The sequence below is a fragment of the Amia ocellicauda genome, chromosome 17, assembly GCF_036373705.1.
Source record: "Amia ocellicauda isolate fAmiCal2 chromosome 17, fAmiCal2.hap1, whole genome shotgun sequence".
Lineage (NCBI taxonomy): Eukaryota > Metazoa > Chordata > Actinopteri > Amiiformes > Amiidae > Amia > Amia ocellicauda.
In genome coordinates, this window is record NC_089866.1 from 20,965,549 (window position 1) to 20,992,146 (window position 26,598).

General features: G+C 41.8%; 2 protein-coding genes across 2 annotated transcripts in view; one reads left to right on the top strand and one right to left on the bottom strand.

The window, feature by feature from the left end:
* The window catches only part of dnah10 (dynein axonemal heavy chain 10), a 50,101-nt gene extending 44,377 nt beyond the window's left edge, over positions 1-5,724 (top strand). The window contains exons 74-78 of the mRNA XM_066689950.1: positions 142-353; positions 620-787; positions 1,329-1,509; positions 2,772-2,917; positions 4,880-5,724. Of these exons, the coding sequence (XP_066546047.1) occupies positions 142-353; positions 620-787; positions 1,329-1,509; positions 2,772-2,917; positions 4,880-5,026 (854 nt within the window). The 3' untranslated portion in view covers positions 5,027-5,724. The remainder of the gene's footprint in view (positions 1-141; positions 354-619; positions 788-1,328; positions 1,510-2,771; positions 2,918-4,879) is intronic.
* Positions 5,725-9,359: 3,635 nt separating this feature from the next.
* On the bottom strand, positions 9,360-23,860 carry ccdc92 (coiled-coil domain containing 92). The gene is made up of 4 exons (XM_066689571.1): positions 23,506-23,860; positions 16,647-16,794; positions 16,039-16,080; positions 9,360-10,878 (listed from the first exon to the last, which is right to left on the bottom strand). The coding sequence occupies exons 2-4, from the start codon at positions 16,774-16,776 to the stop codon at positions 10,100-10,102; spliced, it is 951 nt and encodes a 316-aa protein (XP_066545668.1). The 5' UTR covers positions 16,777-16,794; positions 23,506-23,860; the 3' UTR covers positions 9,360-10,099.
* Between the last annotated feature and the right edge of the window lie 2,738 nt (positions 23,861-26,598).

A 26,598-nucleotide genomic window follows, 5' to 3' on the forward strand; every position in this document is an offset into this window, starting at 1 on the left:
ACCACAAGACCGTCAAGTCTCAGACGTGTTAGTTAGTTGTGTCTTCGCTAATGACAAACTGAAGCACATGGGCTTATGGGTCGAGCCAGAGTGATAAGGAAATATTTTGTCTGTACCACCCCCTCCCTCTCTCTCCAACAGGGGAGTCCGGTGGGGGCATCAGCCGAGATGAATACATCAGCCAGGTGGCCAAGGACATCCAGAACAAGCTGCCCAAAGTGTTCGACCTGGACGTGATCCGGAAGAAGTTTGGCCTGGAGGTGTCGCCCACCTCAGTGGTGTTACTGCAGGAGCTGGAGAGGTTCAACAGGCTGGTGTCACGCATGGCTCGCTCCTTGGCAGAGCTGCAGAGGGTGAGTGCCAGACCTTTTGTCACTCAGTGCTGCTTAACACCTGTCAAACATTAACCCCTGGTTTCACAGCCTGTGATCAGGACCAGCGATGGATTAAGCGTTACTCCAATCGGGGTACTGGGAGCTCAGAAGATCAGAGCTCAATGAGTTACAGAGTAAAGAACTGGCAGGGGCAAGGTGGGGCAGGCATCTGTAGAACATTTAGCTGTAGCTGATGAAATGTGAGTTTGTCAGTCACCTCATGAAAGTGTGCCATGCTCTGCTAGGCGCTGGCTGGAGAGGTGGGCATGAGCAGCGAGCTGGACGAGGTGGCACGCGCCCTCTTCAACGGCCAGATTCCTCTCATTTGGAGGAAGCTGGCGCCTGATACCCTCAAAACCCTGGGCAACTGGATGATCCACTTCAAGAGGAGATTTGAGCAGTACAGCTCATGGGTGAGTCTCACAGCAATATGATTGTCATCAGCATAAACACAGAACTGTAGGTTCCTTATTTCCCTTGCTGGCAGACTGTCTGTCCCTATTAAATTCATTGGATAGGTATTTCTGACTATAGTTTACCCCACAGGTAAAATCAGGCCCTAACTGTTATAAATATTTGATGACGAAACAACAGCATGTAGACCCACAAAGCTTATAATCTGTTATCCGTGCTGGGTTTTGAGTTTATGTTAACATGCTTTGTATAGATTCAAATTGTGGAAACTTTCCTCAACTGCTTAACAATGCCAGTTTTGGATGGTTTTCTGTATAAAAACACAACTCTAATTGACTCAAAATGGATGCAAGCTCTCTGTACTGAGCTTAGATACTGAGGACACATCACTGTCAAAGGAGAGTAATGAGAAGCAGCTGGTGTGCTGGAGGGGGGCCTGAACAGCATTATGTGCACAGCCAGTCCCTGGCATCATAATTAATGGCCTGTTGCAGGTTTCCATGCCCTCCCCTGATGTCTGTGTGGTGTGTGTGCCTGCAGGTTGAGGAGAGAGAGCCCATTGTGATGTGGCTGTCCGGCCTGCATATCCCCGAGTCCTACCTCACCGCGCTGGTGCAGGCCACGTGCCGCAAGAACGGCTGGCCGCTGGACCGCTCCACCCTCTACACAGAGGTCACCAGGTACCGCAGCGAGGAGGAGGTCACCGAAAGGCCAGGCCAAGGTACTGCAGCTGCCACACACGCAAACACATACATACACAACCTCGGCCCAATGTACTGCACTGACTCTGCACTGACGCTCCACACTCCCCCACACACTGACCCAGTACACGTATCGTTTCCAATAATGAAATTACTCTGGCGAACTACAGATCTTACAAATAACAGCTAATGTCAACAACAGGGTGTGTGATTTTGTTTATTTTACAAATACATAAATCGATACTAATATTCTAATGGACCATATAGAATGTCTTTGCTATTATCTGCTCTTAGTAGAACGGCTCATTTCCAACGTGCGCCGTTTGCTGAAAGAAGGATTTGTTAATGGTAGCTTTACAGATTTTACACTAAGTGACAGAAAGACTGCTGTCTGTGGGAGTGGCTTAAATACCCAGGGTTTCACAGGATATGAGGCAATACCTTGCTTCCAGGAATAAAGGACCTTCAGATTGCATTGCTTCTTTCTTCTTCATTTTCTTGTACTGTAATTGGATCAAAGAACTGACAAAGGGAATTTCAATCAATAGATAGGAGAAGAGGTTGTGAGGAAAAGCTATTCTGAAGGAGGAATGGCAAGAAGGACAGATTGTAGAGTGTTTAATAACTGAGACAGAATTTAGGGTCCTTTTGTTGTTTGTATTTAGATAAGCATGAAGAAATGTTGATGGTGCATTTGACACTGATGTAGGGAGGTACAGAATATCCTTCCATTTATTTGTGTGTTTATCTTTGAATGGTACAGCTTAGAACAATAAACAGACTATAAAAAATACTCAAAGCTCCACATCAGGGCTTTAGAAATGTCAGTCACAGCAGCCATGTGCTCATCCTTACAGCAGCCTCACAACAGTGCACGGTAATGCTCAGTCCATTTACCGTATGCCCACAGCAGCCCCGATAATTCCTGGCTCCTGTGTCATTTGAAACCAATTGAAGTGCTTTTGATTCCTTCTCCCAGGGATCAAAAGCCAGCTTAACAAAATCAGGGCAGCGATTTTTGACAGGGCTGTTAGTGCCAGCAGGCCCTGTGATTAGATTACAGCGTGCTTTTCTGTACTCTGGGAGAGTGCTTTAAAGGGAGAGGAAAACCAGGACATGGGGGGGAGCTTTGTGAACCTCACGGACACTGATAAAGAGGAGGGGAATCTCATGATTAAAGATTTAAGGCAATGTATCACCAAATGGTATTATCTGGAGTTTGAAGATAGTTTTTTTTTGTTGAAATGGCTTTTGGATAACCTTGGTGGTGGTGTTTTTTCAGGATGCTTCGTGTCGGGTCTGTATCTGGAGGGGGCGGACTGGGACACAGAGAGAGGCTGTCTGGTGCGCAGCCGACCCAAAGTGCTGGTCGTGCAGCTGCCCATCCTGAAGGTCATCCCCATTGAAGCCCACCGCCTCAAACTCCAGGTAAAATCCTTTCTCTTCTGTGGAAAAACAAACACCCGATAACAAGTCAACAGAAGCGGCACGAAGTCTGCTGTGCAGGGAGTTCCCATGGGCAGGTGATCCATTACACTGCCCTGACTGCCTGTCTGTACTCTGTACTTTACAACCACAACAATCACCCCCCTCTTTGTTCATGAACATCCAAACTGTTTGGTTTATAAACTGTGTGTTGATATAGATGAGAAATGGTCTTTGTAAAATGTGAAAAACAATTTGAATTTAAATGTAAGCCTATATGTATATATATACACTCACCTAAAGGATTATTAGGAACACCTGTTCAATTTCTCATTAATGCAATTATCTAACCAACCAATCACATGGCAGTTGCTTCAATGCATTTAGGGGTGTGGTCCTGGTCAAGACAATCTCCTGAACTCCAAACTGAATGTCTGAATGGGAAAGAAAGGTGATTTAAGCAATTTTGAGCGTGGCATGGTTGTTGGTGCCAGACGGGCCGGTCTGAGTATTTCACAATCTGCTCAGTTACTGGGATTTTCACGCACAACCATTTCTAGGGTTTACAAAGAATGGTGTGAAAAGGGAAAAACATCCAGTATGCGGCAGTCCTGTGGGCGAAAATGCCTTGTTGATGCTAGAGGTCAGAGGAGAATGGGCCGACTGATTCAAGTTGATAGAAGAGCAACTTTGACTGAAATAACCACTCGTTACAACCGAGGTATGCAGCAAAGCATTTGTGAAGCCACAACACGTACAACCTTGAGGCGGATGGGCTACAACAGCAGAAGACCCCACCGGGTACCACTCATCTCCACTACAAATAGGAAAAAGAGGCTACAATTTGCACAAGCTCACCAAAATTGGACAGTTGAAGACTGGAAAAATGTTGCCTGGTCTGATGAGTCTCGATTTCTGTTGAGACATTCTGATGGTAGAGTCAGAATTTGGCGTAAACAGAATGAGAACATGGATCCATCATGCCTTGTTACCACTGTGCAGGCTGGTGGTGGTGGTGTAATGGTGTGGGGGATGTTTTCTTGGCACACTTTAGGCCCCTTAGTGCCAATTGGGCATCGTTTAAATGCCACGGCCTACCTGAGCATTGTTTCTGACCATGTCCATCCCTTTATGACCACCATGTACCCATCCTCTGATGGCTACTTCCAGCAGGATAATGCACCATGTCACAAAGGTCGAATCATTTCAAATTGGTTTCTTGAACATGACAATGAGTTCACTGTACTAAACTGGCCCCCACAGTCACCAGATCTCAACCCAATAGAGCATCTTTGGGATGTGGTGGAACGGGAGCTTCGTGCCCTGGATGTGCATCCCACAAATCTCCATCAACTGCAAGATGCTATCCTATCAATATGGGCCAACATTTCTAAAGAATGCTTTCAGCACCTTGTTGAATCAATGCCACGTAGAATTAAGGCAGTTCTGAAGGCGAAAGGGGGTCAAACACAGTATTAGTATGGTGTTCCTAATAATCCTTTAGGTGAGTGTGTGTGTATATATATATATATATATATATATATATATAAAAAAAATCTATGTTTGAGATATAGCTCAAATGTAATGCAACCAGGAAAAATGTACGTTTAATTCAGGAGGAGTAAACGGATTCAGAAACAGTGGAGAGGTTTTCTTCCTTCCTTTTTTTAAAAAAAAATAAAACTTTTTAAATGATCCAGCTGAAGTTTTATGCTGAAAGGCAGGGATCTTCAAAAGGCAGACTTCAAAGGGCCCATGCTGAGAATCCTCTGCTTGCATTTCATACACAAACACGGTGTCTGGGGGTGACCTTGTGGACACACTGTAACTGAACTCCTGCCTCCTAGTGTATCGATTCCTTTATTTCCATGGTTCTTGGAGGCGTCCTGGTTAATTAGCGTTATACCGTACCTTTGGACTGGCTGTACTGTACTGGTTTTATTGACAGCTGCATGTATTTTACAGAACACACTCCGGACGCCAGTGTACACCACCTCCCTGAGAAGAAATGCGATGGGCGTGGGGCTGATGTTTGAGTCTGACCTCTTCACCACCAAACACATGTCTCACTGGGTCCTGCAGGGGGTGTGTCTGTGCCTCAACGCCGACTGAGGGCAGCCTTTCACAACACCCTCACGTCTGCCCTGCTGCTGCTGTGTTCAACTCGCACACACATACGCACATGACATATAGGAGGAGTGTGGGTTAAGAGTGTTGGATGAATGGATGGGCTGAAATGACGGCGAGAGAAAGGTAATCAAATGTTTGTTTGATTGTATGATTAAATCCTCAGATATGTATACTTTTACACCAACAATGATTAAGGGTGACTCTAGGGTGATGTGCCGTAAATGCAGGCATCTCAAATTGTCACTTCATTTTCGAGGGTTACTTTGAGCAGACACATTATACATTACAGCACTTTGTGGGAGTTGAATTGTTTGTTGTACACATTGTTTACTTTCAGTTATTTATTGACCTGTTTATCACCATGCTAATAAAAAAAAAAACGTTTTTTATTAACAGAAGGAGGCTCTCATTCTCAAAATGATGATGACAAGGTGTCTCTAAATATTGTACACAAAGTTGCTTGGGAAAGAAGAACAATGTTAACGTATTATAAATCTGGAATTTGGGTTCTTTCCTTTGGGTCCATTTGGGCATTTTGGTGTTACGTTCGCATCACTTTCATTGTATTTGGGTCATTATATGGACCACTACAAGAGTTACAATATGGAAACACGGATTAAAGGAGTTTAAAAACAAGACTTGCTCTTTCTAATGTCGCACGTTTGACGTGGCCGCTGAGTGACGTCAGGGAGCGCAGTGACGCACAGTGACGCACGCGCGCCTGACAAACCGGAAGTGGCCAAGCAGCGCGGGAGCGGCGGAGCAGCGGCGAGTCCGAGTTAAATAACTGACCGGCCGTCTAAACACACGGCGTGCAGGCGGGCTGCTACATCGCTCACATCAAAGGCCACGGTATGTTTCTGTCGCACAATTGGTGACGTGCTACATGTTGAGCGATGGAAAGCGGTGTAGATGTTTTATTGTTGTAAGTGTAAGTAATCACAAATATTATAGGATTATAGAATTCTGGTTATAAAAATGAGGTTTGAGTTGTCTGTGACTGCAATGGCCAGTAGGGGGCGCGTGTTCCAGTGCACACGGTGTTGGATACAATAGTTCCCGCCCATACAAAACGTCCCACCCCCTTTTCCGGTTCCGTCTCTAAGATTTCTACGCAATGATGCACATGCGTATTGTTAAACTGGAAAACTCATGAGCAAACTTCATTTCCCAGCGGCCACTGCGTACTGACCTCGAAGACTCCGGGAGAACTTTAGCGTAATGGGAGGAAACTGCGCTTACGTTTGAAAGTAGAATAATTATTTTCCAGCGATATGGTGGATGCTGATTATTAAATAAGATATTATACTATTACTGTTTGTAAAACGAAAACACATTTGTTAGATTATTTATTATATATTTATGCAAGGAGCAATGTACGCATACAATGTGACCTTTAATATTAATAAATTACAGAATCTACCCACTTTCCACATGCCTGTTTGTAGCCACAATAATGAATTGTACATCTAAAAATAACGCACCCCACCCTGCCTCCCTTTTGATTCATAAAGTATAGTAATGACATAGAACATCTTGTTGTATGTAATACATTTAACTTGTGAATATATTTAATTCCAATCGATTTAAATCTATCACTATCGTTAATTTAATATAATTTATAGAAATGTGGCCCAATGTAAAACAACCTTTAATCTGATGCTGTATTATGCAACTTAATCCTAGTTGTTTAAAAAAAAAAGTTATGTACAAAAAATATATGATCGATTTTTGTAATTTCTGTATTTTATATAAAGTCCACATATCACAGCATGGAACAGTACAGCGTTTTACAGAATTTGGACAGAGTATTCTCTTTATTAATCTTAATATGAATTACTTATTACATGCATCATCAGTGAGCCGCTGTAAATGTACATCATTGTTTGATATTAAGGAACATAGGATTAAAGATTTCGGAAAAGTACTTTTCACACAAAAGTACGAAAAGAAAAGTCCCGTGTCTTCTGTTGCGGTGTGCAGACATAAGTTTAACACAGACTATTTATTATCATTAGTGTCCTTCCAGTATTACAAAGTATGCTGGGAAATGAAGTTTGCTCAAATGAGTTTTGCACTTTAAAAATACGCATGCGCAGCATTGGTAGAAACCTAAGAGACGGAACCGGAAAGGGGGTGTGAAGTTTTGTATGGCCGGGAAGTATTGCATCCTACATGGCAGTGCGTACTGCAGTATTGGTGCTGCTGCGTAGTCAGATCATGTGATTGGTCAAGAGGTTTAGAGCTTTTACAGGACATTACTTCCAATTCATATTAGCAGATGGCAGCTGCAGTTGTTTGCCAGTGTAAAATGTGTTGTATTAAAAGTACATATAACATGATGAGATTAGTAAGTAATGTGGTTGTCACCCTCTAATTAGTATATGGCTAATTAAAATAAAGGCATGAAACATTCAAACGAACACTTAAGTGTTGTGTTGAATCAGTGTTGCTATACTCCTAGCGATCGGATGTTATAGAGCTCCAAAAGTTGGGGTTTGACTTATTTTGTGTAATGGAAACTTATGTATTGGTATTGATATGAACGCAATCTGATAGCATGAATTGTAGTGTGGCTTGTATGTGAAGATGCACGGATTGCTGTGGAAGGTAGTGGGTGTTGTATGCATTGTGAAGGACAGTAACCCCATGCACGGCAGAGCTTGTTGCAATGGAAAGTCCAGTAGTGTTGAGGCGCATGCTCAGCCCGTGTGTATTGGCCGGAGTTCTGTAATTCTAACACTCCAGTGTTTGTTTGAATGCTTTTGGAGTCATCAGATTTTGCGGCGCCAGGAATGTGTGGTTGCAGCTCATTAAGTATATTTGTTTGATTCAGGATTGCAATGTTACCTTTTAGTAGTAATGCAGGGAAGGAAATAAGACTTATTCCCTTTGCTTAGTCTTTGGATGCACTTTTTTGCACTACAGGCTCCAGTACACATTCCACCATTGAAACTGAAAACGGGAATATATTTAATAGTAAGTCAATGTATGCAGCTTACTTCAACATATTTTTCATTAACATATCTGGCATGTGGTGGTGGGTTGTATAGGATCTGATGTGCCTCAGAAACTTGCTTTGTTGATTAAGATGAATAGTGTTCAGATTGGTGAGATCAGTGACAGTGATGGATTGGCTGCATCAGTAACACTGAAGGGGCAGAGCTCTGGACAGAGGTGGAGGGATCTATGCTGTGAGGGACTGGACTTCAGTGTGTGAAGAGCGTGGGAACCTGAGGTAGACCCAACCGTGTATTCTCCTTGAGATGTTTAGAAGACACAACTGTTATTGCCACGGAGTCCCGCCCTGCTCCTACAGAGACAGTCCTGTGAGTGGCTGTCTGAAGTGTTTATTTAATTGGTAGTACAAAATGAGCCAATTAGTGAGAGGGCAAATAGAAGAGCAGTCTGTGGCTGTTGAGGACTGGATTGGCCTCTCCTGAAAACCAGAGAGACATTTGTAATGCAGGAAAGATGAAATTGATGTGTCATAGAATACATTTGTTTTTGTTCAGGTGTGAGACTTCAGTCCGTGAGGGCAACATGCAGTCTACAATTAACATGAACATATCTTCCCATGGTACACTGCATGGGTGTACAGGCACGAGTGCAGCTGCCCATCAGGCACAAACTGATTAGAAGCTCACAGACGTAAAGATGGCACAGCGCCAACCTCAGACAATAGGACAATCATCCGCCCACTCCCCCTAGGGCACTTTTATGGAATTATTCACTTTTTTAATATATTCTTACAATCACCAGCACTGTGAAATGGATTTGCAAACTACAGCTGGTAATACAGTACACACTGGTCATATGTTTTGGTTTTTAAATCACATTCTCACAAGATGCAGCGCTGCGGATCTCTGTTATAGAGTCGTCCAAATGGTTTGTTTTCTTTTCGTGATCGTGACAAGGGTTTGGTTATTTGAATATCGGTCGGGGCTCTGGGTAGTGGGTTCAATCCCAGGTGGGGGACACTGCTGTTGTACTCTTGAGCAAGGCACTGTACCCAGAATGCTCTAGTAAAAACCCAGCTGTATCAATGGATAATTGTAAATAATGTGATCTATTGTGAGTCGCCCTGCTAAGAAACATTATTATAATAAGAGACGATGCCTTTGATAATGTTTTGCCATTGCTTAGTGGTTTAACTCCGTAGTAGGTGGGAATCATTTTGATATGTTGCTGTGTTTTTATGCCCAGATGCACTTTAACCATTCGGTTATAAGGAATGTTATTCCAGAGTGCATGATGTTCCTCCAGTGTTCTGAACGTGTGTGTGTGTTGGAGAAAAAAGAAATCACGCCAGAAATGCAAGTTACAGTTGTGTATTTGTTAACAGAAAGTCTGTAAATAGATTACAAAATAAAAAAAGAAAATTACAAACTGCCTAATAATGTTACAAGTCAGACTGTCTCAAAATATACAAGTCCCTTCCTGCTGCTTTCACACACTCACATTAAATACACTGCTGCCCAGGGAAAGGCATTGTCGTCCACCATTAACAGCAGGCCACTCACTGGACTCCTTCTGTACTCAATATACAGTTTAATTACAGGCAGAAGGAAACCACCGGAAGCAGTTGTTTAATAAGTAAACACTTTTTTACATGTTGCTGCAAGTTCTACGTAAAGCTTGTGGTTTGTACCTGTTTGACTTTATTTACTGATAATACATTTTTAATGAAATGAAAATGGTGCCATCTGGTTTCATTAACCGTTTTATATTTGAGTATGTATGGATACAGAATGCATAACTGAAGCAAGCAACAACATAGACGCAGGGTTATTTGGCTGTGTTTTTAGCACAATGTAGAAAAGGAAGGAGCTGGACAGCAACTTCTGAAGCTGTAGTTGGAGAGGCAGGATGTTTAAGTCACAAAGGCTTTCAAACAAAAAATTTGGCATGCTTTGTTGGTGTTTCTACAAAGGAACAGAATAAAAGAGTCTTTAAGGAGGAATGTGAACAAAGTTATTTTCATCACAGGGTTTTGCATAAAAAGCAGCTGATTTGAGATGATTGCTTTGTCTTCGTTACGGTGTCTTCTGCTCTCTACACTGTCCTGTCCGCCCCCGACCGCTTCCTCACCACTTTCCCGCCGTTCACCTGGTCCACTGCCAGCGTCTCCACCTCGCGCTGGGTGGGCGGTGGGGTGGCGTGGTGGATGCGGTGGGCCACGCCGATGTGTGTTTTGTGCTGCCTGTCCCGCGCCGGGCTGTGGTGGGGGCTGGCGGAGGTGCGCTCCGAGGCGATGGGCGGAATCACTGCAGGCCTCTCCTTCAGGACCTGCGCCTCCATGGACTCCCGGGCCAGCAGGAAGGGCGTGGGGTCCGGCATGGCGTCCATGGTGTCGCGCAGCACCAGCCTGCGCCCGTCCGAGCCCAGCCGGTACATCTCGGAAAACTCTGAGTTCAGGGGCTGGGACAGGCTCTTCTTCATCCTGCGCCGCGGCGTGTCGGGCATCTTGTCCTTGGGTGGTGCCGGCTTGTAGGAGCGGACCGGACTGTCATTGGGGCTGGTGTCCGAGGTGCCGCTGGAGGTGGCGATGAGCTTCTTCTTGGTGGCGTGCAGCTGGGAGGTCAGGTAGGCGATGGTGCTGGCGCGCTGCTCCAGCTCGCTCGACAGCATGCTCAGCTTATGGCTTTTCGTTTTCAGCTCCTCCAGGTATTTCTTCTCCCTCTCCTTGATGGTGTTCTCCAGCACAGAGATCATGGCGTTCTTCTGCTCCAGGTCCTTCAGGAGCTCCGTGTTCTCCTCCTCTTTGGCTTTCAGCTGGGCTTCCAGTTCCTCACATTTGGTCCTCAGCTCACTGCACCTCAGTTCACTGCTGTCTGAAAAAGCCCCCATGACAACATATCAGCCAAAACCAATCATTACAGCAGGATGCTTATTTGTAAAGTGTAATACTATTTTACAAGACACAAACGTCTTTCCTGTTATATGGAACATCTATAACAATGTGGACGGCTACATAATGCATCTTTCTATGTGATCTATTTAAAACTATATGGATGCACGCGCGCGCACACACACACACACACTTAATTCTAGTTGGCTTTTATTGTATAATCTCAGCATCATCCTTTGTCAAGCCACTGCACTTTCATTTGGAAGCTGCAGACTAATGGAGGGAGGCTCCTGGGCTGTGTGAACTCACAAGAACCAAAGATGCAACCATGAAGTCATCATTTATTCATCAGCGCAGTGTCACCGCGGCTGCAGCTTTGCTATTGGCAGCTCATTTCTTCCTCTCTCTAATTGATTTATGTTGCGATTAACGCACTGCTGCTGTGCAGTGCTCTTGCCAGACAGTGTCTCTTCCTATATATAGTCCTTATTTTAATACATGTTGTTTTGAATGTTAAGGTGTGTTAACATTTTTCAGGGTATTTTTTATTCTTATTCAGCACTTATGAGGAGTACAGAGATCACCTCTTGTAAAATAAAAAAACTGCAGACTGCCCAAAAGCTCTTAGGAACTGGTTCACTATGTCTACAGGAGTTGCTTAAAATAAAATTACATTCAAACAATCTATAATTAAGAATACACACGTACAATACTACAACCCCAGTCTGGGAGGCAGTCTCATTAGCTGGCAGCTGAAAACTACAACAACATGGTAGGAGTCTGCTACTGTCCAGGTATCTACAGTAAAGCAGTTTCCCTTTCAGTCCTCATACGTAGCACTGCTGTGAATCCCTGGAGAAATCCCAGAATAAAGCCACACAGGATGCAGATCTGAGAGACTTCACCAACCACATTACTGAATTTAATCTTCTCCTGTTCTTATCACAAACTAATGGCTTTAATGAATACTTGCTCAATGCTCTGCCTCTGGACTAGCACTATGTAGTGACCATATGGAGCCTTTTCCTGTTTTAAATCTATCTTCAGAATAAAAGTTAGTGCAGTCTTAAGTAGGTCGCAGACAGTGCCTTCACCTAACCACATAATCCAATTTAGATCATCTACGTGCCGCTCCAACCCACCCAAGCAAAGTGTATAAAATTAACCTTTCATTCAAGTAGCAGACTGATCACAACGGCTTGTATTGCTGCGAATGTCATTGTAAAGGGCTGTAAAATGACAACATCATATTACTGTATTTTAATATACAATATAGTGCAGTTTATGGCACAAAAATGTTCATCCAACACCATTATAGTGAATATCAGCATTTTTCATTCTTCCCTGTGAATCTGGTTTAGTCTTATCTAGCACATATATTATACATACTCTCATCTCACAGTCCAGATATACTAGACAAACCCCCCCAATGAAGGTGTTGGACCATATATATACCAATTCTTTGGTCTTCATCACAGCTTTGTCAGAGTCCAGTCTATCTTCTCTGATAAAACCTGCTATAAAGCTTGCATTTCACTGCCCTCCCTTTACTCCCATTGCTGTGGGCACAAATGACACTATATTTAGAAATTACTTTAGCTTCTTAAGAAGCGCTGCTGCTGTGCTCAGGTCATGGTGGAGGACTAGCTCATCCTCGTACTACAGTGGCTTTCCCCAGTTCACATGATGAAACACAAACAATGACATTCTCAAATCATGTCTTTTGAGAAATGATTTTGTGATAATTAACCAATATAAGCTTGAGAAAGCATTACATGGGTATATTAAGTGCAAGAAACATTTTCCTTTCTCCAAGGATATCACACCACGAAAACATTTCAGACAGAAGTCTGAGTAAGTCATTGAATAATCAGAAAAAAAAAAAGTTTGGTTCAATCCATAGCAATAACATTTGCTCCCTAACAAAGCATCTGTGCATAAGGAAAGCACAGTGAAGTTACTAAATCACTGTGTGTGAAAAACATGAAATGTTTAAAAAAGGAGGCTCCCCTAGCACATCCCTCTTGCATTGACAAAGCTCTTTTGGATTGAGGATGTTCAGTCCGTTATTTATGTCCTGTATCCATGGCTACGCAGTGCAACATTTGGGGACGTTTCTCAGAAGGCCTGCTCTCCGTTCAACAGCAGTGGCTATGAGAAGCCCTTTCAGACCACGAGGCGCTCACAAGATTAGTAGCATTATTTGCAGCTTTGGTAAGTGACCTGGTTACCATGTTACTATGGGTCAAAGAGAATGCTTTTCCTTATTCTGTTTTTATTACTGTATATTTGAATAGCTGCACTGGACCCAGGGTACTGGGTTTTCTCACTGTTTAATAGCTTTCCTACAGATACAGTTGGTGAGCTTCATCTTGTGTCAGAAGAGCACATTGCACACTTGGTTCTTAAAAATGGCTTGATAAAATATTTAAACTTGTGCCTGAAAGATGTTCAACAGCAAGGAGATGAGGTTAACATATTCATAAGAGGAGCTTCTAAATCCAAATACAAAACCATTGGGTCCTGGTATCCCAGGATATTTAACATGAGCACTGCTGTTGATCTGACTTCAGGTGGTAGATAAATGCTAAATTACACTTGTTCACTTCATTATACAGATATGGTGCATACCATATAGGCTACCCAGCATGCCACATTCAATTGTATACTGTACCACTACACATACCTATTTTTCAGTTTCATTATAAAATGTGCAAAAGTTTTGTAAACACAAATGAAGCATAGCATCTATTGTCAATTTTAAAACTAGCAGACAAGAAGTGCATTTTGATGCAGCCCAGTTGTGTGGAGCTTTGAAGGGCAAGCTCTACTAACGAATGACTTAACGAGTAAGTAGTACTGTCTTACATTATAATATAAATCCCAGAATTGTTATGGAGAGTGAGAGAAAGTGAATGAATAGAAGCGGGTGTAATTTAAATGTATGAGACAAGTAGAAAGGGTGGCTTCCTGTGTACCACTGCCAGGGGCGTCTTGGAAAAACAAAAATGCTAAGCTTAGTCTGAATGTGAGCCAATGGTTTTATAGGATCATGAGCTCATCAAGGATTACTTCCCATGGGCTGCCTGATCTGAGCCTCACTATCAGTGTCAACAGAAATCTAGTTCTTAATGAAAGTTACCTAAAGGTTTGGGAACATGCTGGACTGGAGCCACAGCTGAGACCGTTTTAATCATACCACCATCATATCTTAACTGGAAACATGAAAGGGCTCATGGGTCGTGCTGTTCCCCCCCTCCTCTCTATTTGTACAAATTGTGTTGCTACTAGTAAACTCAAACATTTAAACTATTTACACATTCTATGAAATAATACCGCTTTATCAACATGCAACTTAATAGAATGACTAATTGAGGTGATTAAAGGAATCGGGTGATTATTAATAAGTGCTTTAATTAGGCAGACTACATGACCACTGTTATCTGGGAGGAATGACATGCAAAGAAAACATCTTGGTCATTTTGACGTTCAAATTGACCTTTCATGCCAACCGAAGTTCAAAGACGTGCCCTGATTATGCCATCCTTCAGAAGTGTCTCTGAAAGGCAGACGAATAATCAAATGGTCTTCCATGGATAATGCAGGGGAATGTTGGCAATGTTTTATTTTTGTTGTAACCAAGGAAACTTGGAGTTGATATGATGCTTCCTTAGGTTAATCCATCAAATAAAAATAACTCTTCAAACCTGTCTAGCAAAGAATAGTTTACAACAGAATCCAGTTTAAGAATTAATGAGCCTAAAAACAACACATTGCTGAACATATTGATAATAAAAAGTATTAAATCTGCAGTTCTAGAGGGTTAAACCTTGTTGACGTAACTACTGCTTAGCACTACAGTAACATTACATGCGAAAAACACGAATCCTGTTGTATTATCAACAGCTCAAATCTGCAGTGGGAGCAAATGCATTTAGTCTAAAATGAGCTAGTAGGGTGTCTATTCCTATGCTTTTTGTGACCTTGAATTGGTTGTTTTTCTGATAAGCAGACTGATGCAGTGACCTAGGCAGCAAGGGGTTACTGGAGCAGGTTAAATACTTTCAAGTACACAGACATCCACTATAATATGGTACAGAGCTTCCTGTAGCAGTACAGTACACAGAAAATTCAATTAGGGGTTTTCCTCTATCCGCTCTGTTCACTACACACTGTAGGAAGACAGGGTGATTTGATGGGATAAAGGATTGCCAGTCTGTTGGACCAGCTACTATAAATGCTTGGCAAAGAGCCACTTCCTCACAGGCACAATTGGAGCCAGGCTATATATTTTATATCGGGGGTCTCCAGCCTTTTTAACTCGAGAGCTACCGGGGGTTTGCGTGTATTTTGAGATTAGCTTATTTAGGGGGACAGTACAATATGTGCTTGCTAATGCACACTATGTGGTGAATTGTCCTCACCTGGCAGACACTCCTCTCATGCAGCCACTGCAACAAGAGTAAACACGGCCTCTTTCACCGGCTCTTGTTTGTTTCTTACAATTAAACGGGCTGTGCTTTGTCTTGCACTATTTGTCATGCTCGGTATAAAATGTCTTTAAGTATACATAATCGTACCTGCTGCTGCTGAAACGTCAAGTCCAAACATGCACTAAGCCCTGACAGGCTCCCTGTGGAAACTGCTAATTTATAAGATGCTGTTTGCGTAGGGAAAGTTCTCTGACACAGACTAAGCACATTTTTAATTGCCGTGCAGCGCTCTGTACACCTCTCTCAGACGCGCTCCTTTCACAGATGCAGCGCAGAGCACACTTCACATACCCCCCATGGAAAAACGGATCACAAACAAGTTTGGTGTAACTCTTTGTTAAAACTATCGTTAGTCATGTGTATTTTATTTTTCTCTCTTCACCTTTACTACAGAAGTTGCTGTATCTAGATGTGCTTAAATGTGTTAACTGCAATATGTTGCATTGTATTTTTTCAAGCCACTCTGTAGCATTTACACACCATCCTTTTCCCAGTTCCTTGTAATGTTATGAATCAGTTTTTAAATTGGAATTTCCTTCAATAAAGGTGTCAGACAAGTACCACAATAAACTGATCGACTTTGTGTACAATTGTGTCATGTCCTGTAATGTATGTATCATGTAAAGAGGAAAAACCTGAAACAATCTTACCGGATGAACCTGAACTTCTGACCGTCAGCTCGTATGTCAGATCTGCATCAGAAGGTCAGAAAAGCAATTATTTAACTGCACTGATTAATAAGTAAAGACACGTTTATACATATTTCACAATTCTATACAAAATACATCAACAGACACTAAATATCAGTGTAAGGCTTGTCTATCTCTAGAAGTGTTTAATGTAATTATTAGGATTATTTAAATGTATATCTTCACTTTCAAAACAAGATACCCACCTTCACAAGATTCTCTTTTGGAAACTTGGTATTTGTTTCTAAGGTTTTACACAGCACAGGAGTAGGAGCACATTATTATAATTATTATGTTCTAATCTCTGCCCCCCATATTCAGAAAGGGAAAAATAAAAATCATAGAAACTGAAATCCTAGTTTTGTCTTAAACCTGGCATCTACTCTGGCTCTGTGCCCGTGACAAGTGAAAAATTCAGATATTCCTGCCAAATACAGATTATGATTATTATTGGTTTCAATTATTCCAAAGGCAGGATAAGCAAAGAAAGTGAAATACTGTTATTGCGATAAAAGCGCTGGGACGTCCACACAGGCAGTGTCCGAGAGCGGGGGGGCCGCCTCACTCACCTGTGCAGTGCTGCTGCAGCCGGCGGATCTCGGTGTGGAGCCCCTTCAGCGTGTGGGCGTGGTCCTGCTGCAGGAACAGCAGGTTCTTCTGCGCGCTCTGCAGCTGGTTCTCCAGACTGACAGAAGACATGATCACTGCACTGCAAGCCTGTAAGGACACAAACACGACAGCTGCACTCAATTTTCTTTTCGGTCTTTCTACTGGCCACATGTGTATGCCACAGCAGGGAAAGAAAGCACCTCTAATAAAGTACACCGAGGGGTACTCATCCCAGGGCTGTTTGGGGGGGCTGGGTTCTGAGCTCGTGATATTGAGAGCCGTTCAACAGTTTTTATAGGCTACAATCCTTGAAGAAATCCCATGCGAGGGAAAATCAAAGCATTCGTGGATTTGGACAAATTCTATTTTTAAATCCAGTTCAGTGGATAATTAGTAACAGTACTGACCCACATATTTAAAACAGCATTCAGCTTATTAGGAGACACTCAGTCATCTATTTTGTTCACTGCTATTATCAAGTAATCACTCATGTCAAGCAATGCTGGTAATTATTAGAGACTTGGCTTTTTCTGTGCAGATGGCAGCATGAAATCAGGCAGGCAGGTTTTACTAATGAACAGCGAGGGGAGGAGAACATAAACATAATGCAAGTCAATCAAAACAACCACTACATAGACAACACTGCCCTTAGATGAGCTGGTTCATTATAAAATGCAAACACAGAGAAGGAAGTACAGGTTGTTACTAACTGCACAAGAGCAGGAAAAAACAAAAAGTACACGCTCATTTTTCAAACTTTCTCTGGTGACGCCTGATAAAACTTAGGCTCTGAAAAGCAAAGCAGGGAACGTCACTCGAACACACAAAAGGCCGGGCACACTTTGAAACAATCTTTGACAAACTGAGGATTAACGGCAATATTTTCAGAGCACTTAAATGTATTACCATCTGTGAATTACACACATAAAACAGCTGCATTGCATTCCTGTGTTTTCAGCTCATCTGAAGCCTCAGGTGAATCCCCTGTATTGTTTAATTTTTAAGACTTCCATTGTGTTCCCCTAGCAACCCCTGTATAGTCAGGTTCTACCCGAGTTCCCATGGTAGCCAGACTCACCTGGCTGTCTGGTCAGGTGACTCTGTTACTACAATTAAAACACTAGATTCCCAACTGCCCTGTCTTCACATTCGTAAAGCTGTTCTCCCTGGGGAGTAGGAGGAGGCTGTATTATATTACCTTCCTCATACCTCACTGTAAGTTAGCATTATAAGATACCAAATATGTAAATTAATAAGTAAAAATCCAAGGGGTCAGTTTTGAAAGGAAATCTCAAAAAGGCGCAAAAACATAGTCTAACTAGACATAGAAACATGAAAAATGTACCAGTCCTGAAAAAATGGCGGGCTGCATTGTGATCGGTTGTGAACACCAGCAGTTGAGCGAGCAGCGTCCTGCGTGTGTAAGTGGTTATTTGTGTGCCATTATGTTCACAGCAGGGGAGATTCAGTAAATTCCATTCTAATGGACCACAGGGGAGCTCCACTGTAGGGGGCTGAGCATTTATAAATGTATAACGTCCCCTTCGAACACAGCATGCTGGAGAATACAGTCTCACCAATCTGCTGTTCACAAACTAATAAAGAAAACAAGCAAGACAGAATTGGCTAGGTTAACTAGTGTGTTACACAACATTTAGCCTTGATGGAGATCAGTGCACTTTCCCCTTTCAATCAGACAATATCACAATTCATTCCAAATTATTTAAACTTTCTAGCAACATCCAAATCTAGAAAAGGAAGCCAACCTACACAATGCAGTGTTTTAATTTATTGAATTATTTTTGAGAGTGCCGTCAAAGTCACACTGCCTTGTTAAAAAATCTGAATTACCAATCTGCTCGGACAGTGCCTGAAATTGATTGATGTTTTTTTTTTTTTTTCATCGTTACTGTAACACTGTAAGGCTGCACAGACTTGATGGGAAGTTTATTTTTACAGTTGTTCTGGTCTGGTCTGAAAGCACTGATCCTTGATGGACTATGATGGAACTTTTTGGACTTTTAGATTTTAAAATATGAATAGAGAACTGGATCACTGGATGAATGTACTGAATTGTAAAAAAAAAAAAAACTAGCTACTATGAAGCACAAAAAAGCAGCAGTTCTTAGTTCAGCTCAGTGATATCAACATTTGTTGGAGCTTATCTGGAACAGCTCTAGAGGTCAGACAAAGTTCACTGATGGACTAGAAAAACCGATTATATTTAAGATGACAAGTGCCACTGGACACAAAAGATTGATACTTTAACATGCAGAGGAGTATAATATAGTATCAATCAATTCCAGTTAGACACTCATCTTCTGATTTTTTCCATAAGATCTCATATATATATATATATACACTCACCTAAAGGATTATTAGGAACACCATACTAATACTGTGTTTGACCCCCTTTCGCCTTCAGAACTGCCTTAATTCTACGTGGCATTGATTCAACAAGGTGCTGAAAGCATTCTTTAGAAATGTTGGCCCATATTGATAGGATAGCATCTTGCAGTTGATGGAGATTTGTGGGATGCACATCCAGGGCACGAAGCTCCCGTTCCACCACATCCCAAAGATGGGTTGAGATCTGGTGACTGTGGGGGCCAGTTTAGTACAGTGAACTCATTGTCATGTTCAAGAAACCAATTTGAAATGATTCGACCTTTGTGACATGGTGCATTATCCTGCTGGAAGTAGCCATCAGAGGATGGGTACATGGTGGTCATAAAGGGATGGACATGGTCAGAAACAATGCTCAGGTAGGCCGTGGCATTTAAACGATGCCCAATTGGCACTAAGGGGCCTAAAGTGTGCCAAGAAAACATCCCCCACACCATTACACCACCACCACCAGCCTGCACAGTGGTAACAAGGCATGATGGATCCATGTTCTCATTCTGTTTACGCCAAATTCTGACTCTACCATCTGAATGTCTCAACAGAAATCGAGACTCATCAGACCAGGCAACATTTTTCCAGTCTTCAACTGTCCAATTTTGGTGAGCTTGTGCAAATTGTAGCCTCTTTTTCCTATTTGTAGTGGAGATGAGTGGTACCCGGTGGGGTCTTCTGCTGTTGTAGCCCATCCGCCTCAAGGTTGTACGTGTTGTGGCTTCACAAATGCTTTGCTGCATACCTCGGTTGTAACGAGTGGTTATTTCAGTCAAAGTTGCTCTTCTATCAGCTTGAATCAGTCGGCCCATTCTCCTCTGACCTCTAGCATCAACAAGGCATTTCCGCCCACAGGACTGCCGCATACTGGATGTTTTTCCCTTTTCACACCATTCTTTGTAAACCCTAGAAATGGTTGTGCGTGAAAATCCCAGTAACTGAGCAGATTGTGAAATACTCAGACCGGCCCGTCTGGCACCAACAACCATGCCACGCTCAAAATTGCTTAAATCACCTTTCTTTCCCATTCAGACATTCAGTTTGGAGTTCAGGAGATTGTCTTGACCAGGACCACACCCCTAAATGCATTGAAGCAACTGCCATGTGATTGGTTGGTTAGATAATTGCATTAATGAGAAATTGAACAGGTGTTCCTAATAATCCTTTAAGTGAGTGTATACACACACACACACACACACACACACATTTATATATATCAGGACTTTAATAAAACATTTTTGTGTTGTGCATTTCCCCCCCATGTGTTGTAGTTACTTTAGGGTTAGTTTTAGGGTTTGGCATGGACTATCCCCCATACATTTTAACAGTGTCTGATATTGTTCTATGAGAGTGTACTTCTATACAACTAAACCATCTGTAATTTGTCCATTATCAGTTTTTGTTATTGGTGATTACATTCTTTTCTACACAACTTTGTCCCAAGAAAAACAATATGTAAAGATTGAAATTGTAAAATAAATGAAGACGTATCCACTTAGTAGGGCCTGAAGAAGTGCTATTTTGTACACTTCCACTTCCTGCAGTTCTTTACATGAAGCAAATGTATTCATTGCAGATATTGAAATCGTTCACTTTCCTGATTCCTAATTCCTTTTGCCACTTCACATGGTCGTCAGTGCAATGAAACCCATACAACTTCCAGACCAGGTAACCAGCTTGCTACATTGTACAGCAGGTCCTATGAATCCCAGCCATATGCTCTGAAGGGATGCTGGGATGGCACAGCCTGGTGAGCAGACACTCAGAGGAGCACGCCCTGTGAGAGCACAAAGCACATCACATCCCAGATGCCTTAATGTGATTATTGAGCCTGGCAGACTGCAGCATGTATTCTCCACCAGAGCACTAGGCTACTGCCTTTCTGCATGAAAGTGAAACAGTAAACAAAGCTTTCACTATAAATCAGGCCTGTATACGTGTCACGGCACCTAATGAATGAAATGGACTGTGCTGGAGACGCCTTCCTGCAGTGTCCTTGCTTTGTGCACTTACCATGTACATTTAGAGGTGAAGACACAGACCATTACTCATTCTGTATGCCATTAGGCATCTCCATTTTCTCTGAGATAATACAAGGCTTCCCGGATTGGGTATTGATTTCCACAGTGCATGCAGGGCACCATTTCTGAATATTGTTTACCAGGCATTAACTTAAATCACATTTAGTCTGTCTGACAAAGAATAAGGTATGTGTTTCTATTTACTGAAACAAAGTTTGTTTTTGTAGATCTTGATGCCAATGCAAAATCTGATTAGGTCTAATTAGTGTTAAAACTGAAAGTTAGGCAAATAAAGAAACTACTCATAGATTAATCAAACCCTTACTAAATTGATGGTGCTTCAGCACTGATGGAGCCATGCCTATAATGCTGCTAAACTAAAACATTGAATGTTAAGATTTTTAGTAACATTTCAAATACAAATAGACTCCATGACTCCAGACTCAATGAATGTGCTTCTGTGATGAACAAACAATATACACAGAGCCCAGTGAGAGGCTCCTATGCAGCACCCCTTCCCAGAACAGCATGTCTGTAATGAAGCATCACACACAATACAGAATCATGTATTATGAGATCATCTCAATGACTACTATAGTGTGACTCACTGAGCTGTTGCAGTAAAACTTCGATGGGATGACTGTAATTGAAACTACTAATAGGTATGTTATATTTACTTTTATTATTTTAATACCCAATATTGGACATATTGAAGAGAATTCAGTGACTGTGCACAGCGTCACACTCCTGCTTTTCCGGAGACACAGCACTTCCAGAATTAAAACGGATAAATAATGAAGTGCAGCTGCAGATGATTCAAGGGTCAGAAAATACCTCCCTTCTAAGAGAGCTGTGTTCAGTAACATCTAGCAAAATGAATACTTCAATATCTTCATTCTGAACCAAATTAGACACTGATGTATTCAATACACATGAATGCACAAAAACAAATCATTGCACATCATGACTTTATACTATGTCGGATAAGTTAGCATATAGATATTGTAATACAAAGCACATGGCTTATGGACGCAAGATCAGCGTAACGCCTCTTTAATAATGACTCGAGGTCTACTATGACCTTTATTTATTTGTCGAGTTATGCGTTATGTTATTTTATTTGATCAGTACGGTATTTGGGGTTTCGGCTGTTAAGAAAGGCAGAATATTAATATAGTTTCATTGTATTAAAATGAAGAAAGTATTATTTTAGTCAACAATATATTACAACATTGTTAATGTTTAAAACTAGAAGGAAACCATAACATGTCAGCTTTCCCATGAAACTAAAAACGACTCCTATTAACACAGCTGACCAAAGAGCAAATATTGAATCACAACTGCCGTAAAAACAAACTTTGCAGTGTGCATTTCTTGTAAATAAATCTTATACACAAAGCAACCTCATGCAATGCAGATACGCCTGCACTTCAAAGGCAGCGTGACGCAACAGCTGTGCTGACTGATGTCAACAGTCAAGGGCTGCAAGTACGGTCGCGTTCTTGTAGCGCAGATCTGCAGAATCGCACCGATCCCATTGGTGGAGCAGCGCAGACCCGCGCAGAACTGCAGACATCTGCGCGTCACCAATGCGACCTATAACAAAGGACAGCTGATCCGCCGTGGGCCACACAATCCATGCAGCACAGACAGCTGTGTCTGATGAGGCACCTGCATTGCGGACGGAGCTGTACACTGAGCATAGAGCAGTCAGCACATACGCCAGCGAGTGAGCACAGTGGGGCTGGATTACTTTAGCACTGATGTAGTGCTCACAGAATACAAGGTTTACAACCAATGGAGATGTATCAAGAAAGTGCACAAACAAGAGTAAAAGTGCGAGCGAGGTATTTCCAGGAGCCATGCACAGCCGTGCTAGTGCGCTGCGCCGGCGTGGGAGCAGCGCTGCTGTGTCAGTTGCTCAGTGCTCCCGGCTGTACTCGCACTGAGGCTGTGGCACCACAGCAGCAGCCTGTCATATTACAACATACACACGTTTAATTCAACGGGCTGACACTGCAGCGCAACGAGGCTTTGCCACCCAATTCTGTATCGATTTACACGAACGACAGGCCACCGTAAAACAAATACACGGGAAAAACTGAACACAACTGAAGCTGTCACTTTGCACTCGTTTATCAATCATGTTAGCAATGCTGCTGCCCTGGAAAGCAGACTTTAGCAGGAGCTATGAAACCCAGCAGGTCGTCTCGCCTGTGTTAGACCCACACAAAACACTTCAATACCCATATTTACCAAATAACGGTTATTTGCATCATACACATTATTATTATTAGAGCCAAGACGCAGGTGCCTGTGTCGTATAAACCAATCAGAAATGAGAGCCGCACCGTGTATATAACAGGTGCCATCAGCACAGCGGCTATGTTGGCTATATTACCTGTGGCTGAGGAAGGTGTAGCTGTCGGATGGCGAGGGTCCCGTCTGTCCTCAGAGCCGCTGGGTCATGTTCACTGTGGCGGCGGCGCTGCTCTCTCTCCAGCAGGACGAGGCTGTGCCAGATCTCATCTCCCTGAGCTACCAGCCAAAATACAGCGATGCATCATGGGATACTACCGAGCAATCATTCGCCTCGTCTCCCTGATGTAGCCTAACTTATACTACTCCTGACCACGTCAGCACACGAAAACAAACCTCCACGACATGGCCTTTTCTAAGATTGCGGTCTTGAAAAGAGACTCTTAAATGCACTTTTCTTGAAAGGAGCTGTCATCAGAGGTCGGCGCAGCTCTCACTGCGCAGGCGCTAACCTCAGGTGCAGCAATGTTGCTGTAGAAACCGAGATACGCATTTCAAAAGTGTCATCAATGCGCCATCTAGTGGCACTATGCGGAGATTACACACATTTCAAAAATGTACTTTATATTACAGCACCGTGCTCCACAGACAACATAAAGGGATGGACAGTTGCGAAAAGAGTTACATTCAGTGGAATGTAAAATCCAAAACGTTTATTCAAAAGTAACAAATCAATTGTTAAGCCGATTCTTTCAAGTTTATTTCTATACATTATTTTTCTTTTCTTCTCAGGTATTTGAACATTAGCAAAAAAAAAAATGTGGATTTTTTAAAGTTTCAGTATTGTTTTATCTTCATTTTAAAAATGACTTGCTTTATGTGGGTATGTTAAAATAAACTTACAAAGAACGTAATCAATATATGCCATTTTCTGTAATGGATCCTAGTGTTTTTAAACCACAGTTTCTTCAAAAAGCACACAACAAGCAATTATGAAGAATCGAAATAGAAAAAATGAATTCTCTCTCAACAGTCTAACACTCTTATGTAAAAATGCACCACAGAAGCTACAGTTTGGTCAGATTTCTAGGGGAGGGAGGGTGGGGGTGATTGTAATGAACACAATTGACAGTAGAGGGTAGTAGTGTCTTAGAAATAATTTTGGGTTATACAGTGAGGACAGAATAACGAAGAACATGAAAAAATTGGGAGGAAAAATCTCAGAAATACTATATTACAAAAACAACTTCAAAAGTAATACATATAGCAGGGAAACACTTAGCTTATTGACTTTCCACTTCCTATAGATTCAAGCATGTTTTTCATGTTTATCACCTTCTATCATTTGTCATCAGCGAAGAAGCAGGGATGTCAAGACTTCTGCTGGAGGACCACTGTCTTCTGTACATTTTTGGTCCAACCCAGCTCTCAGCTGCTTAATTGCTCAAATTAAATGGTTATCTGGATGCATTTAACACTTTTCTCCAGTCTTCAGAACAGTTTTGTTGACATTATCTTGAGTAAGCAACAACACAAGTTATCAGATGTAAACACAAAATGTGGAAATCTTAAATAAGCCTGAGAAAATCATGAAATCGGGAGTAATTGAGAGCTCCTGCTGGAGCAAAAACCAGAAGTCACTGAGGCCCTTCAGGACCGGAGTCGGAGACACACCTGACGCAGACAATCTTCTGCTACTGCTAAACATACAGCACTGTTTTGAAAAATTGCTAATTATGTCAGTCGGTCCGAGTCATGAGTACTACAGCTCATAACAATGACAAAGTCAGATCCCAGTGAAAATGAAACTAATTTCAATGGAATACCCAGCATTTTACTAAAACAAAAGCCTGCATTCATGGGAACAACAAGAGAATAGCTCTCGGTGAGTCAGTAAGGGAAATGGTATAATTTCTTTTTGCTTCAGAGCATGTCATAAATATTTCCAATCTCTCAATCATTCCATTTTCTTTGGAATCCATTCCGGAATGCCAGATATTTAAACACACTTTCTTGTTTTCGATTTTCTGGAATCCTGGTTCACCTCGTCCAAGATTTTAAACACATTTTAAAGGAGGCCTTCTGTTGTGAAGTCTAGACTAACCCTACATGGAAAGTGGTGTTGACTTTTTCAGTAAACTAGTTTCATGTGTGATATTTGTGGCATTTAACTACTGTGTGAAACACAAATGCACTTAGATCAAACTTAGAATGGCCTGTATTCTTATACAAATGGTAGAAAATAGAGTTAAATATAAGAAGGTAAACAGCCAAGCTGTAACTGGAAATGTATCCTGAAATCATACCTGTTCAAACTCGGTATTGGAAACAACAAATTAGAAATCAATGCCAGTGGAAAGATGGTGCTTTGTGAAATAAGTGAAAAATCCCATCTATGCTAGAGATGACAATATAATTAATTGTCTGGTAAGACCATATTAATTCCAACTCCAGTCAAGACTTTGTGAAGAGACATATACAGAGCTCAATAACCAGTAACTTAAGTTCTCAAGAGACCTCAAATACTGTGGGAAAACCACCTTCAATAATTTCAGAATCACCTATTGTATTCCTAAACAGTTACTGTTTATTTCTGTAGTATTTGTTAATTTTTTCTGATGGAAATACATACAATCAGAAACAAATTAGACCTTTCTAAGGGAGTGATAAGAAAAGGAAATGGCATCAGAAATTGGCAGCTTAGGAAGACAAAATAAAAATGTTACTTCCTTTAAAGCAAATATTTATTCAAATTCAATTATTTGACAAAGGTAATTTGAGGAGTTTTGTAAGGCACTCTAGATAAGGACTGGGAAGTACTGGGAACCAAATCATTGATAGTATCAGACTGATGTTATCCTTAAAAATGTGACAGTTTACTTGCAGTGTTATGAAAAATGAATATATGAAATGAAAAACATGTAGGCTTAGACTGTTTTACTAGAAAAAAGACAACCTCAAGAAATGAATATACAACTTAGGCCAGATGGCAATAAACTCTCTACTCTGTGATTTCCTTTAAATGTAAATATTTACAGATCAACAGGTGTTGTCTTGCAGTTTGAAACCAACAAAAAAACTCAACCTTGTGGAGACAGAATCCTTAAATACTAGGATTGTTCTGTGATTGTGAATTTAGTTCTCATTAGCAGTAGCAGAGGGCCAGTGGGCTTCTTGTTGGCTTTCCATTGTCCCTCTATAAGCAGCCCTGCACACTACCTGTCTTTCCGTTTCG

Excerpts from the sequence above, each read along its gene's own strand:
- ccdc92 (XM_066689571.1), bottom strand. The coding sequence starts at position 16,776 with ATGTCTTCTGTCAGTCTGGAGAACCAGCTGCAGAGCGCGCAGAAGAAC. Across the intron at positions 16,081-16,646 it reads GCTGCAGCAGCACTGCACAG|ATCTGACATACGAGCTGACG; the intron begins GTGAGTGAGGCG and ends CTTCTGATGCAG. Across the intron at positions 10,879-16,038 it reads CAGAAGTTCAGGTTCATCCG|ACAGCAGTGAACTGAGGTGC; the intron begins GTAAGATTGTTT and ends GGGCTTTTTCAG.